The following is a 15,439-nucleotide window of genomic DNA, read 5'->3' on the forward strand; positions in this document are numbered from 1 at the left end:
TCTGCTGGGTGTTTCTTGCTAGTCTGGGACGTTATCTGTAAGGTATGATTCTACCCCCAGGTGTTACTAAGCAGGACTTGCAGGGTGACAGGGCTGGGTTTGCCATTATCATTTCCAGTGCCTGGATCAATGCTGCGTGGTCCGTTCGGTTTCTTCACTTTTTATTGACTTCATAGCGGTTTGATACAACTGACTGGCTTGCTCGGTGATTTAAGAGGGCATTTGACAGTCAACCACACTTCCAGGAATCTGGAGTCACATGTAGGCCAGACCAGGTGAGGACTGCAGATTGGTGAACCAGCTGTTTTTTTTTAATGACAATCGGCAATGGTTTTATGCTCATCATTAGACTTCTAATTTCAGATATTTATTGGATTCAATTTCCACCATTTACTGTGGTGGGATTTGAACCCAGGTCCCCAGAGTATTATCCTTGATCTCTGGATCACCAGTCCAGCGACAATACCTCTACATCACCACCTCCCCCATTGGGATAGTCAAGTTTGGCAGCAACAAAGGCATAGAAAGGGTTTCAGCAGTTGATGTGCTACGGCAGAGGCTGTGTCAGGGAATATTTAGCAGGTACAAATAGGCAGTCATAATATGGCATGGATATGGGTGGCTGGTTAGCACCTGCTGCCTCACAGCGCCAGTACCCGGGTTTGGGTGACTGTCTGTGAAGTTTTCACTTTCTCCCAGTGTCTGTGTGGGTTTCCTCCAGGTGCTCCAGATACTTCCCACAGTCCAAAGATGTGCAGGCTAGGGGGACTCGCATGCTAAATTGCACATTAGTGTCCAAAGATTTGCAGTTTAGGTGGGGTTAGGGGATTATGGGGGTTGGGCAGGAAGTGGACCGAGGTAGGGTGCTTTTTCAGAGGGTTGGTGCAGAGTCATAGGGGCGAATAGCCTCCTACTTCACTATAGTAATTCTATGGTTCTATGGTATGGTTGGGTTTATTATTTTCGTGTCAAATATGACACCAAAGTTGAAAATAGACAGGTTCAGCCTCAAACAATAGCCAGTGTTGGGTAGGAAGTGAGTGGCTGGAAACATTGAGTTTGTGGTGGGGACCAAACATAGTAGCTTTGACCTTCCCAATATTGAGTTGGAGGAAATTTCTGTTCATTCAATTTTAGAAGTCAGGTAAGCAGTCTGACAATTTAGAGGTAATGGAGAGAAGTGCTGCTGAGGTAGAACTGGGTGTGGTCAGCATTATACAGGAATTCAGATGATGTCGCCGAGTGCTGGCATGCAAATGAAGAATAGGATGGGGTTAGTTTATCTTTGCTACCATCATGTAGGATGCTGTTCAGGACTTTGATACTTTTTCGGTACTTTGGCAAAGAAAAAACCTGAATGGAGAGGTTTGAGCTCCAACTGAGGCCTATCCTATGATTTGTAAAGGTTTTTGTATTCAGTGCCCCTATTTAGACAGCAAAATATTCCATGTGCTTTCATTGAATTTACAGTGCAGAAGGAGGCCATTCGGCCCATCGAGTCTGCACCGGCTCTTGGAAAGAGCACCTTACCCAAGGTCAACACCGCCACCCTATCCCCATAACCCAGTAACCCCACCCAACACTAAGGGCAATTTTGGACACTAAGGGAAATTTATCATGGCCAATCCACCTAACCTGCACATCTTTGGACTGTGGGAGGAAACCGGAACACCCGGAGGAAACCCACGCACACACGGGGAGGATGTGCAGACTCCGCACAGACAGTGACCCAAACTGGAATCGAACCTGGGACCCTGGAGCTGTGAAGCAATTGTGCTATCCACAAGGCTACCGTGCTGCCAGTGTCATCTGGACACCTTGGCAGTCCCAGGCTGGCACCTAGGTGGCACTGCCAGGGTGCCTTTCTTCACCACTTGCCAATTTGTCACACTACTTTCAAAGATTGCTGAATACGCATCCCCATGTTTCTCTGCTTTTGCATTCACCTCAAAATCGTACCAATTAGATTACAGTGTTGCTTCATTTTGTTATCCCTTAAGTACATCAGTACATATTTATTCACTTTAAACTACCTCTGACACGTGTCTGCTAATTTCACCAGCCGCTTTGACACCTTTCTATCTCCGACTTTGAGATTTATAAACAATACAAAATTTGGCAATGTAGGGCGCGATCGACCACCTACACACCAGAAAATCAGCACGCTGTAGTACAATGTGGCAGGTAACTGCCGGGAAACTCGCTCCCGGGATCTACTCGACTCGCTACGTCAACAATGGCGAGACATCGCGATGTGAAACCTGCCCATTGTTGGCAGGATCACGTTTTGGCACATCTGCATGTTAGAGAGAAAGCCAGTCTCACTCTGAGGTAACCAAGGCGTTGGGATCTATCCCCTTCACGTTAGAGAACTTGGGCGAGCATCATTCAGTACTGGTCTCCATGAACGGGAGCCAGGCGGAACGGCACTCGTGGGGGGTCTTCTTGGGGTTTGGAGGCCCCCAGGTGCTTTCACTGGGCAGGATGGCTCCCTGGCAGTGCCACCTGGGTGCCAGCCTGGGACTGCCAAGGTGTCCAGATGACACTGCCAGTGTCACTTCCAGAGTGCCTGGTTGGCAATGCTAAGGTGCAAAGCTGGCATATTTTGCGTGGCGGTTATCGGGCCCGGGGGTTTCCTGTTCACGTGACGTGGCGAGGACTCCTTGAAGGTGAGTTGGGGGTTCAGGGGTCGAGAGATTGGGCGGCATCCCGATCTCTCCCTACACTGAGGAGTTTCGGCAAGCGGGGTTCCTCAGGAAACGGGACTCAATGCGGCCTCGGCCGCGCGTCGCCCTCTGAGGCCCCGTATCTAACAGAAGTTGTGTTAGATAGCATTCTGTTTCTCGACGCTGCGAATGCCGAGAAATACGCGGCTAAATGCGCTCGCAATGGGACATATGGTTCCATTTGGTTCAATCGTGCCCGTAGTTTTTCCACCACCCTCACTTGTTTCTATTGCAAGAGAATAATATTGGAAATATCACGCTCAGAATAACAGGTCTCAGCCATTCATTCCCTATAATTCTCATTTTTAAGCTCTATGAGTTTTTCTTCCATAAGTGTCCCTTGGTGCAAATGTTGAGAGTAATCTGTCAAAAGTTGAATATTGCAATGTGATTTAAGTCTTTAAAAAACTAGGCGGCATGGTGGCGCAATGGTTAGGACTGTTGCCTCATGGTGCCGAAGACCTGGGTTCGATCCCGACCCTGAGTCACTGTCCATGTGGAGTTTGCACATTCTCCCCGTGTCTACGTAGGTCTCATACCCACAACCCAAAAGATGTGCAAGGTAGGTGGATTGGTCATGCTAAATTGCCCCTTGATTGGGAAAAAAGAATTGGGTACTCTAAATTTAAACAAATACAGTAATTTAAAAGTTAAAAGCTTCACTGGAGGTTCAGATGAAAACTCATGAATGCACTCAAGCTTACACATCCAGTCAGAAGAATGGCAATATGAAACTGAATGGAGACAAGTGTAAAGCAGTGCAGATAAGAAAGATATAATAAGCAACACACATACTTAATGTAGTGAAGTCCACCTTATTAGATCAACATATGACAGAGCAGCAACTACAAAGCCAAAATGGCAGAACAAAATACAAAAACAGATCATTCTCGGCAATTAGGCAATACCTGTGGGTAGAACAGATAAATTAACCTTTTGGGTGCGGACTACTTATCAAAACTAGATAACTCATTTATTCTCTCCACAGATCATGGATAACCTCCTGATGTAAAAATGTATGCTTTAGTTCCAAGTATCCAAGGTTTCTTTTAACAGCATAATACAAGTCAGAGGATGTCATAATCAAACAGTGTATTGCTCTGCTCAGATTGCAGCTTGAGTACTCTGCCTAGTTCCAGTTGCCAAGGAACAAATGGAGAATTTTAGTGCCGAAGACACTTCAGAGAAGAGTCACAATGTTGATCCCAAGTGGAAATGATCAGAAATTTGATAAAATATGAAATATAGTAAATACAAACACAGTAAACACACTTAGGCTTTTCATCCTAAAGAGAAAGCATCTCGAAAATGGTCTCATATCGAGGTATGCAAGATGGTAAATGATATGGAAAAGGTCAATTGAAAATACAGCTTCAAGTTAAACCATGATATTATGATAAAGGGGCACAGGTTCAGAATAAAAGGCAGCTTAAGGAATAATATCACAAAATTCTTCATGCAGAGATTGATGAACAACTGAACTTTTTGGGAGGCTGCTGAGTCAAGAACTATGAAAACATTTAAGAAACAACAAAGTTGCAGCGACGGATTTAAAGAGTTGTTTACGATGGATGAATTATGATGGGACAAAGGGATTTTCTCATCCACGTGGATCTTTCTCACCCACGTGGATATATATATTATAACAAAGCATAGTAGGTCGAAGGTTTTACCTCAATATTTGTTCCGAGACATTCTTGTTCTTGAACTTTGGCGGGAGTTCCCGTATGGTTTGTACTGTGAAGCACTGAATATCTACAGGAGTTTGTTAAGGAGTTTACATTGGCTGAACCACATCAAGTGCCATCAAGCTTCACTTGTCCTCTGGAAATTGTCAAAGATCTATCCTCTTCCAGAGTTACATGTTGCCCTTGATATCATATGAATACATGGGATTCACAAGCATGCTGACACCCAGGCCACTCTTTTGCCACACCACCCCTTTTGATCTCTCTTATGTTTTTGTGCAGCATCTAGTCCGAGATGAACTACAATTTCCTTCAGTTAAACATTGGGAAGACTGAAGGTATCACCTTCGGCTCCCACCACAAACTCTGAATCCTTTCCACAATCTGATTCCAAACCTTTCTGATAACAAGCCTGTTTGTAATCATGGAATAATATTCAACCTTGAGCTGTTTCTGACACCATAAATTCTCCATCATAAAGATCGCCCTCCAAATTGAGAATGTTTCAATATTCCCCAGGAAGCCTTCTGTCCGCCATGCTTTGTAAACTTCAGCTCATCTAAAATTCTGCTAACCTGTAAATTATTCCATACTACAACCTGATCATTCAATGCTATTGCACTTGCTGACTTAAATTGGCTCCGACTCTTCCAATTATAAGATTTTCAACTTCATATTTAAAGTCTTTGTTGCCTTGTCTGCACTAGAGTCTCATTCAACCCTAAATCCCTCCCAAGACTTTCTCTTCCTCAGCCTCTATACGTGTGTTCCCTCCTTTTTCTTCACTCCAATCCACTATTAGCAGCCATAACTTCGCACATCTAGTCATGGTTTAGAATTCTCTCCTTAAACTCATTGACCTTACTCGCCTCCTTCCGATCTATATCCGGCCAAGCTTTTGGTCACCTCTCCTAATATTTTGTTCTTTGGCCTACCATTCATTTTTTGTTGATGACAACTCCGTGACATATCTTGGGATGATTTATTTGTATGTTAAAAGTTCTATACAAGTGCCAGTGGCCGTTTCACTTAAAAGTAATCATCCAATTATACTTGAAAATCCATTTTTAAAATCCTTTTCATTACAGCTATTTGTTAAAATATATGAAGACTTCATTTGCAGTATTGAAAAATAAGGATAACATTAAATAGAGAACCATCAGTAGATACCTACTTGGAAATAAATCTTACTATTTATATACTGTAAGAATAGTAATAAAATCACAAATGCAAATCTCACAGGCAATTATGGATGTTGATTCTTCACGAGGTATCAAAGTTAACTCGCATAATGGTCATGTGCTTGCACTTAATATATTATCAAGTACATGATTTACACGAGGAAGAAATGGTACCTTTATGGAACATTGTTTAGGAATAAATCTTTCCTTGCTCCTTCTCTATGTATAGGCATTTGGACTGCGAACACAAACTACATTATTATGCCAAAGCTCCTCCTAGACTATCAACACTATGGGCAGGATTCTTTGGTCTCCCTGTGGAGTGTTACTCACCATCGGGAGATGTCTCGCTGTTGGCTGGCAGCGGGATCTTCTGGTCCCACTGCTGTCAATGGATGTCCCATTGCATCCACCCCACTCCACCAGGAGTTCCGCAGGGAGGGTGCGCCGTTGGCAGGACCGGAACATCCCGCCAACGTGAAAAGCTGGAAGATCTCGCCCTGCAGGTGGAAAACGTGTCATTACGAGCTGAGTCAGAATTCGCCGGCCGTTTGGAGTCACTGTTCTCGCTGGCAGCGCACCTCCGCCCACGGATTTCCAGGCGGCGTGGGGTAGCTTCAATGGGAAATCCCATTGAAAAGCGGCATGAGTAGAGAATCCTGCCACCAATGAATGTTGCGCTGCCGAGAAATGTTTGGAGGAATAGGAGAATCCAGCCCATGCTAACCAAATTTGAAGATGTATTTCAAAGAAAATGGACAAAGCTTGTTTTTAAACAAAGCAACGTTTTGGCACTCAATCTCCCTCAAAGTCCTTCCAACACAAATTTGGTTTCAGCAAGATTAAGGAGAGTTTTAATTAAGAAAATGCAAGATATTAAATAAGTTGTCATATTCTGATGCTTGTGGCAATGCCATTTTAACATGATATCTAGTGTTATCAAGATTTCAGTAACTCATTATTGATGTGAAAATTTAACTACGATTACCATTCAGCTGAGCAATTGTCCTTTTAAATTTGGACTATGTCTGGAAAGTGTTTTTTGAATTACGCACAAATTAGAGTGAAGTGCTGTTGCCAACAATTTATTACTGGTAGTTGTACTAGTGAGAGCAATTTGAGCTTATGAACTAAATATGATGCACAAGAACGTACCAGCTTACCCGAACAGGTGCCGGAATGTGGCGACTAGGGGCTTTTCACAGTAACTTCATACTTGTGCCAATAAAAAAAGTGCTTTTGATCCAATACATAAAATAGGTCTCGTGATAATTTTACAAAATTACTACTAGCATGCACTCATATTTTTTACATTTATACATTTCTTTCAAAATTAAAAATTGTTTTGTGCAGGAAAGCAACCTTTGACTTCCTGACGATATGCACACCAACACATTCTAAGGATACACTGCCCAGAAGAGTTTTTGATGTCATCACTTGGAGGAGATGTTGTCTTCATTTTTTCTGCATTAGGAAATATAGTGAACAGCCTTGCTTCAAAGTCTTCACGTCGCTCGTACTCCTTTCCTCTGTAAATGAACATCTTGTTCTAGAAAAAATATTTTCAAAACATAAAATTATATGAAGCTCTTTCACTAATCTGACTCTTCTGCAGTCTCACTGCTGCACATTATAGATGGAGAAGACAGTAACATTTATTACCGCAACTAATCTTTGTTATGGCATAATACCACTTCACAGTAATTCTTATTTGGCAGTGAAGTGAATGTCACTTGTTCGGACTTTTTCACAATTTTGTAGTTGAAATGAACACAAAAAGAGACTCCAGTTTCCATGTATTTTGGCTATTCTATACTTCCAAATTTCCAGTCTGGCTTTCTCTATTCTGTGCTTACCCCCTTATTGTTTCCATGTATTCAAGAGTCATCTCCTGTCGTATTAAAAGTCTCTCTGTGATTTTGTCTACCCTTTTACATCTGCAATTTCCTCACCATTTCAATGTCTATGAATTTGTTTCATCCGAGGTTCTGTCGCATTTTCATTTCACATCACCTGTTTCATCCTCTTCATTCTTACTCAAGTTTCATTTACCCAGGACAGAAAGCATTCTACACAATTAGGGCACTGAATGCACATGAGGATATTGCTTGCAACTAAGGAATACACAAACAGCCATAAAATTAACAAAAAGATTTCTGGGAAATTGGGCAGCACGGCGGAGCAGTGGTTAGCACTGCTGCCTCACAGCACTGAGGACCTGGGTTGGATCCCAGCCCTGGGTTACTGTCTGTGTGGAGTTTGCACGTTCTCTGCGTGTCTGCATGGATTTCACCCCCACAACCCAAAGATGAGCATGGTAGGTGGATTGGCCATGCTAAATTGCCCCTTAGTTGGAAAACAAAATAATTGGGTACTCTAAATTTATAAAAACAAAGAAACAAATGGGGCGGGATTCTCCACTCCCACGCCGAAGTGGCTGCGCCGTCGTGAACGCCGTCGAGGTTCACGACGGCGCGGAATGGCCCCGGTCCCGACCGATTCAGGCCCTGACAATGGGCCAGTATCGGGGCCGCGTCATCTACACCCGCCAGGCCTTGTCGCCCGCATAAAAGCGGCGCCGCATGGATGACGCGGCCGGCGCCCCATAACGGGCGTCATCCGCGCATGCGCAGGTTGGCCGGCACCAGCCCGCGCATGCGTGGTTGCCGTCCTCTCGAAGTCCGCCCCGCAAGAAGATGGGGGACGGATCTTGCGGGGCCGCGGAAGGAAGGAGGTCCTCCTTCAGAGAGGACGGCCTGACGATCGGTGGGCACCGATCGCGGGCCACCCCACATTCCAGGTGAAGCCCGGTGCAGGATCCCCCCTCGCCCCCCCCCACAGGCCGCACCCCCCCCAGCGTTCACGCACCGCCCACGACTGCAGCGACCAGGTGTGGACGGCGCCGGGGGGGAACCCGCCGTTTTAACCTGGCCGCTCGGCCCATCCGGGCCTCAGAATAGCGGGGGTGCCGGAGAATCACCATTTTGGGTGTCTCCGGCGATTCTCCGGCCTGCGAAACTCGACCAGGCCGTTCCTGCCGCTTGGGAGAATCGCGGGAGGGCGTCGGACCGGCGTCCCCGGAAATTTTGGCGGCCCAGGCGATTCTCCCAACCGGCGTGGGAGTGGAGAATCGCGCCCATGATCTCTGGGAAATAATATGGTGTATTACTGTAGCAGTAACAGTAACATTTATTTTTAAGCAACATCAGAAGTCAAAAGAGCATTATGACAAGGTTACTGAAGGATACTGTATGGAAAATTCAAACTGATTCTCAGGTTATGATGAAGCTGTTAAATTACTATTTCCTATAAACCTATTGATGGACTTTTGACATTTTTGATCAAAGCATGCTAGTATTGAATTTTGAACAGGTCCCAGGACCTGACTGGATGCTGGCAAGCCTTCTACTGTTCATGTTGTGGCACACAGTGGCCAGTAAGTGTGCAAAGTAACACAGAGGTAAATCTGTAGGCAGTGGAGCGCTTGGGGAGAGTAACCATGCAGGAGCATAGCAGGGATCCAGGTAGCTTTAATCTAGCTTCTGGGAGGACAAAGTTGAAGATGGGGCTGAATGATTCAGATATAGAGATGAGTGGCAATAAGGAATAGCTGCTGACACAGTAAATGAATGCCAGGGACCCGGAGGCAGGCAGAGGTGTCAGATGATTCTGTATCCACCATCCCTAATTGGGTGCCTTCGTGTTCAAAATCCTATGTCGGGTAGAAATCCAGACAAGTGGAGCCCGACCTTGATCCAAAATTTTGAACTACTTGATACTTACGTTCCAGATTGGGGTGGTTAGAAATAACTAGCATTATTAGTACTAAAATAGATAATTTTATTTAGATAGATTAGCGAAGAGAAAATTGAGGCTCCAGGTCAGTATTATAGCCATCCAAGGGTAATTAATGGATAGGATGTGACCTGTGTTCTGTAAGATACTTGTCCCAATCTTCAGTAGTTCAGTAGAGTCAAGGATAATTCCCTTCGTCTGGAAATTAGCTTATTTATGTGTTTCTCACTTTTAATAAAGGGAACAGATCAGAGTCAGAATACTTTATCATCACTTAGAAAAAGGAGCATTAAAAGTTTGCAAAATGGCTTCTGAAGTGAGGCTTCAAAGCCATACAGCAAATATGGGGTCAAAACTATTCCCAGACACTTAAGCTTATAAAGTGCACACCATTTGTTTCAGAGAACAATATCATAAACACTTCTCCTGAGGACATCCTTCCTGCTGAATGATTGGTGCTTAGCACCCACTTTGAGACTGCATATCTGACCCAGACAGATAACATTAGTGCTGATGTTATTTCCACAACTGAGAACAATGTATCCTGAGCTGTCCGTCTCCAAAGTTGTGTGAGGCCATTTGGTTGAGACAATGGCTTCCTCCATTCCTTTATTAGATCACATGTTGGTGGTTATCCTGTGTCATTGCCCTAGGGTCCAGGCCCTTTGATAGTATCAGTTCTGTTGTAAGTGGCACTGAGATAGTAAAGCAACTGCTACAGTGTATATACTGTTTTTAAACTCTGTAACACTGGAAAAGTCTCCTGGTTTACTAGAGGAGATTGTCTCCCAACCAATATAAGAATAAAGGCTGCTTGATGCTGAACAAAATACCCTGTGAGTGTTGGTTTAAAATACTCCGCAACAGCTTCCGAAGTTCATGCTTGAGGCTTGAGGATGTCATTAGAGTAACGGAGGAGGGAAATCCAGTCGACATTGTCCATCTGAACTTTCAGAAATATTTTGGTTAAGATATTTCACAAAATGGTAGCATCAGCTGGGATATAACATTGCTATCTTCATTATATCCAACAGAAATCAATGGGAATGGATACTATTTAAAACCATTCACAACAGAATACTTTAAAAATTATTTCATGGAACGTGGGAGTCACCGGCAATGTCAGCATTTGTTGTCCATCTCTAATTTCCCCTGAACTGAGTGGCTTGCTAGGCCTTGACAGTGAGCAGTTAATAGTTGATGCTGGATCAATAACTCCAGAAGCGAGATTGGATGACAATTGAAGGCTTTATTGGACTAGATATTTCCCCCAGCAGTGCAGGTACAGAATACGGCTGCTAGGGAGACACAGACTCTTATACTCCGCCTTACTGGGTGGAACCAGCAGGCAGGCTTCACCAATGATCTTCATGTCTCAGGTACCTCCCACACCAATGGTCTTACAGCCTCAACCGAGGTACCGTAATACAGACTACCACATTCACCCCCTGTTAAAAAAAGAGTCCGACGGGGGTGGTGGTCTCGTGTCATACAGTGGTAGAGGTTATGGTGATACCGGTCGGTGGTACAGTGTTTTGCCTTATTAAATGTTACAACTATTTATTTTACATGTACATGTCAGAATGAAGCAATTAGTTGATCGGGGGCCCTAGTCGTCCTCTGTGATCGTCGCAGTCTTGGCGGTGATGCAGGTGCCGGCTCGGGCATCCATGACTCCGTGAGAGTGATTTTGGCTTCTTCGGTAGCTTCATCACCCCTGGGTGGGACCAGTGGAAGAACCGGTCCACCTGGAAAGGGGGCAGCCGTGGGGTGTGAGGGAGGGTGGGGTTGGTGGGGGGGTGTGGGTGGGGATCCAGCGAGCGCCAGGTCCCGTAGGGAGACCGTATCCTGCCGGCCGTCGGGGTACGCCGTACTGAGGGTTAGCGTGAAGGAAGTGGACCCTCTCTGCCAACGGGTCCGACTTGTGCGCCCGCACGTGTTTGCGGAGCAGAATGGGTCCAGGAGCTGCCAGCCATGTTGGGAGTGAGGTCCCGGAGGAGGACTTCCTAGGGGAGACAAGGAGACGTTCATGAGGTGTTTCGTTTGTCGTGGTACACAGCAGTGATCGGATGGAGTGGAGTGCATCGGGAAGGACCTCCTGCCAGCGGGAGACTTGGAGATTCCTGGACCGTAGGGCCAGTAGGACGGTCTTCCAGACCGTTCCGTTCTCCCTCTCTACCTGTCCGTTCCCCCGGGAGTTATAACTGGTCGTCCTGCTCGAGGTGATGCTCTTGCTGAGCAGGAATTGACGCAGTTCGTCGCTCATGAAATAGGACCCCTGTTATAACCTGCCTGCTTACCATTGGCTGGGAACTAATGACAATCCCACAAACCTGTGGGAGCATGAGCTTCCCCAATGAGGGGGGACGGAGAAACCATTAGTAAACTCCTAGTATAAATAAGCTGGCCAGTTTGGAACCAGCAGGAAGGAGTGTGCAGCAAGGGAAGTTGCTGCTGCTGCTATATATATATGTTATTGTAAATAAATGTTATTACTTTGTATCCTTAAAACTCGTGCAGGATTCTTCGTGGCCCTCACAAAACTGGCGACGAGGGTTAAAGTGAATAGCTGTCTACACTGCTGAAGCCACCTCCCCGGATTTTTGTTGGATACAGGTTGGAAGTTGTTTTCTATTATACCATGCCTCTGTACGGACGTTTGGATGTTTTTGATGCTGCGCTGGAAAGCTGGAACCAGTATGCGGATGCGTTACCATTTCCAGGCAAACAATATCACCGAAAACGAGCGCCAGGTGGTCATATTGCTCACCGCCTGCGGCCTGCAGACGTTTGGGGTGTTTAGGAGCCTTACGTACCCAGCTGCGCCGGATACCAAAACGTTTGATGAACTTGTGAATATAGTGGGGCAACATTTTAACCCAACCCCATCCACGATAGTCCAGCGTTACCGGTTTAATACCGCTGAGAGGACCCCTGGAGAATCCTTTGCCGATTTTCTATCCAGGCTACGCAGGATTGCGGAGTACTGTGACTATGGTGAGACCTTGTCAGAAATGTTCCGCGATCGTTTGGTTTGCGGTATTAACAATGCGGCCACCCAGAGAAAGTTGTTAGCTGAGCCAACATTGACTTTTCAACAGGCCATTCAAATAGTATTGTCCCGAGAGAACGCAGAACGAGGGGTTCAGGAGCTACAGGGAATGGAAGTGCATGCCTTGAGCGTAACCCCTTCCGTCCGAAAACGTCCCCCCGCACTCCTGCGGTACCTTGGGCGAGGCGACGTCCGGACTGACGCCAGTGGCCATCGGCCATCCCTCCCTGAAGGGAGCCTTTTCCAGAAACAATGGATGAGGAGCCAGGTCCGTGTCAGACTTGCAGGCGCCGACCCCGTCGCGGACGCCGGTCCTGGGGGCGCCAGAGGCGCCGTCGTTCCGACCGAAACTGGGACCAGCCCAGGGGCCGTACCTTTCATGTGGATGAACCTGCGGCGACTACTCCCGAGGACGTGGAGACGGAGGACGACTGCCTGCAGCTCCCCGTGTCGCCCCCATTAAGGTGACAGTACGGGTCAATGGTCATCCGCTTGAGATGGAGTTGGACACTGGAGCAGCGGTCTCCGTGATCGGCCAGAGGACATTCAACCGCATCAAGCGGGGTATGCAGACCCTTACATTAACCGACTCACAGGCCAGGTTGGCCACCTACACGGGGGAACCACTGGGCATTGCAGGAACTACAATGACCCCTGTTGTTTATGGACGCCAGGAGGGACGTTTCCCACTTATCATGGTGCGCGGCCATGGGCCCAGCCTGTTGGGTCGGGACTGGTTGCGCCATTTGCGGTTGCAATGGCAGCACATCCTCCAAACAGTTTCTGAAGGGTTGACCGAGGTGCTAGGACGATACCCAGATGTATTCCAGCCTGGTTTGGGGAAAATAAAAGGGGCCGTAGCCCGTATCCAAGTCGAACCAGGAGCCACGCCGTGCTATTTCCGGGCGCGCCCGGTGCCTTACGCCTTGCTCGAGAAGGTAGAAGGGGAGTTCACTTGTTTAGAGAGTTTGGGTATTATCAGGCCCGTCCGTTTTGCTGACTGGGCAGCACCAATTGTACCTGTAATGAAGCCAGATGACACAGTTCTCTTGTATGGCGACTATAAACTTACAGTGAATACGGCTTCCCGACTCGACCGATATCCAATGCCTCGCAGAGGATCTCTACGCGAAGCTTGCAGGCGGACTCTCGTTCACAAAATTAGATATGAGTCACGGCTACCTACAGTTGGAGCAGGGCCCTGCCTCCCGACCATATGTAACGATTAATACACACTGGGGCCTGTATGAATATACACGGTTGCCCTTTGGAGTATCCTCTGCCTGCGCAATTTTTCAACGTGTTATGGAGGGCATTTTGAGAGGTTTACCACGTGTCGCTGTCTACTTAGATGACATTTTGATTACAGGGACCTCGGAGCAGGAACATTTGGAAAATCTGGAAGCTGTCCTTAGACGCTTTACGGAGGCTGGAGTCCGTTTACGTCGCACAAAGGAAGTAGTCTACCTAGGTTATCGGGTGGACTGCGAAGGTTTGCACCCCATCGCAGAGAAGGCGCGTGCGATTCAACAGGCCCACGCCCCGACTGACACTTCGCATCTTCGTTCTTTTCTCGGTCTCGTAAACTATTACAGGAAGTTCCTCCCCAATCTGGCAACTACGCTGGCCCTACGTTGCACCTTCTGCTAAAGAAAAATCACACCTGGGTTTGGGGTCAGCCGCAAGAAACCGCTTTCCGGCGGGTAAAGCAACAATTGTTGTTGTCTGGTTTACTAACCCACTATGATCCTGGAAAGCCTTTGCTCGTCACATGTGATGCATCCCCATATGGTATTGGGGCCGGCCTGTCCCACAAGATGGAGAACAGGGCCGAGCGACCGATAGCTTTCGCCTCCCGCACATTGACTGGAGCGGAGAAAAAGTACGCGCAGATCGAGAAGGAGGGCCTGGCAGTGGTTTTTGCGGTGAAACGCTTCCACCAGTACGTGTATGGCCGCCATTTTACTATTGTGACTGATCATAAGCCTCTGCTGGGACTTTTCAGAGAGGATAAGCCAATACCGCCCATTGCTTCCGCACGGATCCAGCGCTGGGCTTTGTTGCTTGCTGCATACGAGTATTCTCTGGAGCACAAACCAGGAACGCAGATAGCAAATGCCGACGCACTGAGCCGATTGCCTTTATCGACCGGCCCCATGTCGACCCCCACGACCGGTGAGGTGGTTGCAACCCTAAATTTTATGGACACCTTGCCTGTCACGGCATCACAGATCCGTGAGTGGACCCAGAAGGAGCCAGTCCTGTCAAAGGTTCGGCACATAGTCCTGTATGGTGGGCAGCATAGACAGCTCCCAGGCGAGTTGGGGGCATTTTCCTCCAAGCTGTCAGAATTCAGCGTGGAAGACGGCATCCTCTTGTGGGGGACGCGTGTGATTGTCCTGGAAAAAGGCCAGGAGCTGATACTAAGGGACTTGCACAATGGGCATCCAGGTGTGACCAAAATGAAAATGTTGGCCCGGAGTTATGTCTGGTGGGCAGGCCTCGACACCGACATTGGGAAGGTGGCCCAAAACTGCTCAATTTGCCAGGAGCATCAGAAGCTTCCGCCGGCCGCGCCCCTACATCACTGGGAATGGCCAGGGCGGCCTTGGGCGCGCTTGCATGCAGATTTCGCAGGCCCTTTTCAAGGATCCATGTTCCTTCTATTAATCAACGCCCAGTCTAAATGCCTAGAGGTGCGTAAGATGCAGGGGACAAAGTCCTGCGCAACAGTTGAAAAGATGCGTTTGTCTTTTAGTACGCATGGCCTCCCTGAGGTGCTGATCACGGATAATGGCACTCCATTCACGAGTGAGGAGTTTGCGAGGTTCATAAAGATGAACGGCATCCGCCATATCCGCACTGCCCCTTACCACCCGGCTTCAAATGGGTTGGCAGAGCGCGCAGTGCAGACATTCAAATGAGGCCTAAAGAAGCAGTCTTCCGGATCAATGGACACGAGACTGGCTCGCTTTTTGTTTATGTATAGGACCACCC

General features: G+C 47.1%; 1 protein-coding gene across 1 annotated transcript in view; it reads right to left on the bottom strand.

Annotated features, from left to right (window-relative positions):
• Window positions 1-15,439, bottom strand: part of dock1 (dedicator of cytokinesis 1) — an 850,868-nt gene that overhangs the window by 95,517 nt on the left and 739,912 nt on the right. The window contains exons 38-39 of the mRNA XM_072479204.1: window positions 7,003-7,144; window positions 4,400-4,481 (exon numbers count right to left, since the gene is read on the bottom strand). Coding sequence (XP_072335305.1) covers window positions 4,400-4,481; window positions 7,003-7,144 — 224 coding nt within the window. The remainder of the gene's footprint in view (window positions 1-4,399; window positions 4,482-7,002; window positions 7,145-15,439) is intronic.

Source organism: Scyliorhinus torazame, chromosome 16, assembly GCF_047496885.1.
Source record: "Scyliorhinus torazame isolate Kashiwa2021f chromosome 16, sScyTor2.1, whole genome shotgun sequence".
Taxonomy (NCBI): domain Eukaryota; kingdom Metazoa; phylum Chordata; class Chondrichthyes; order Carcharhiniformes; family Scyliorhinidae; genus Scyliorhinus; species Scyliorhinus torazame.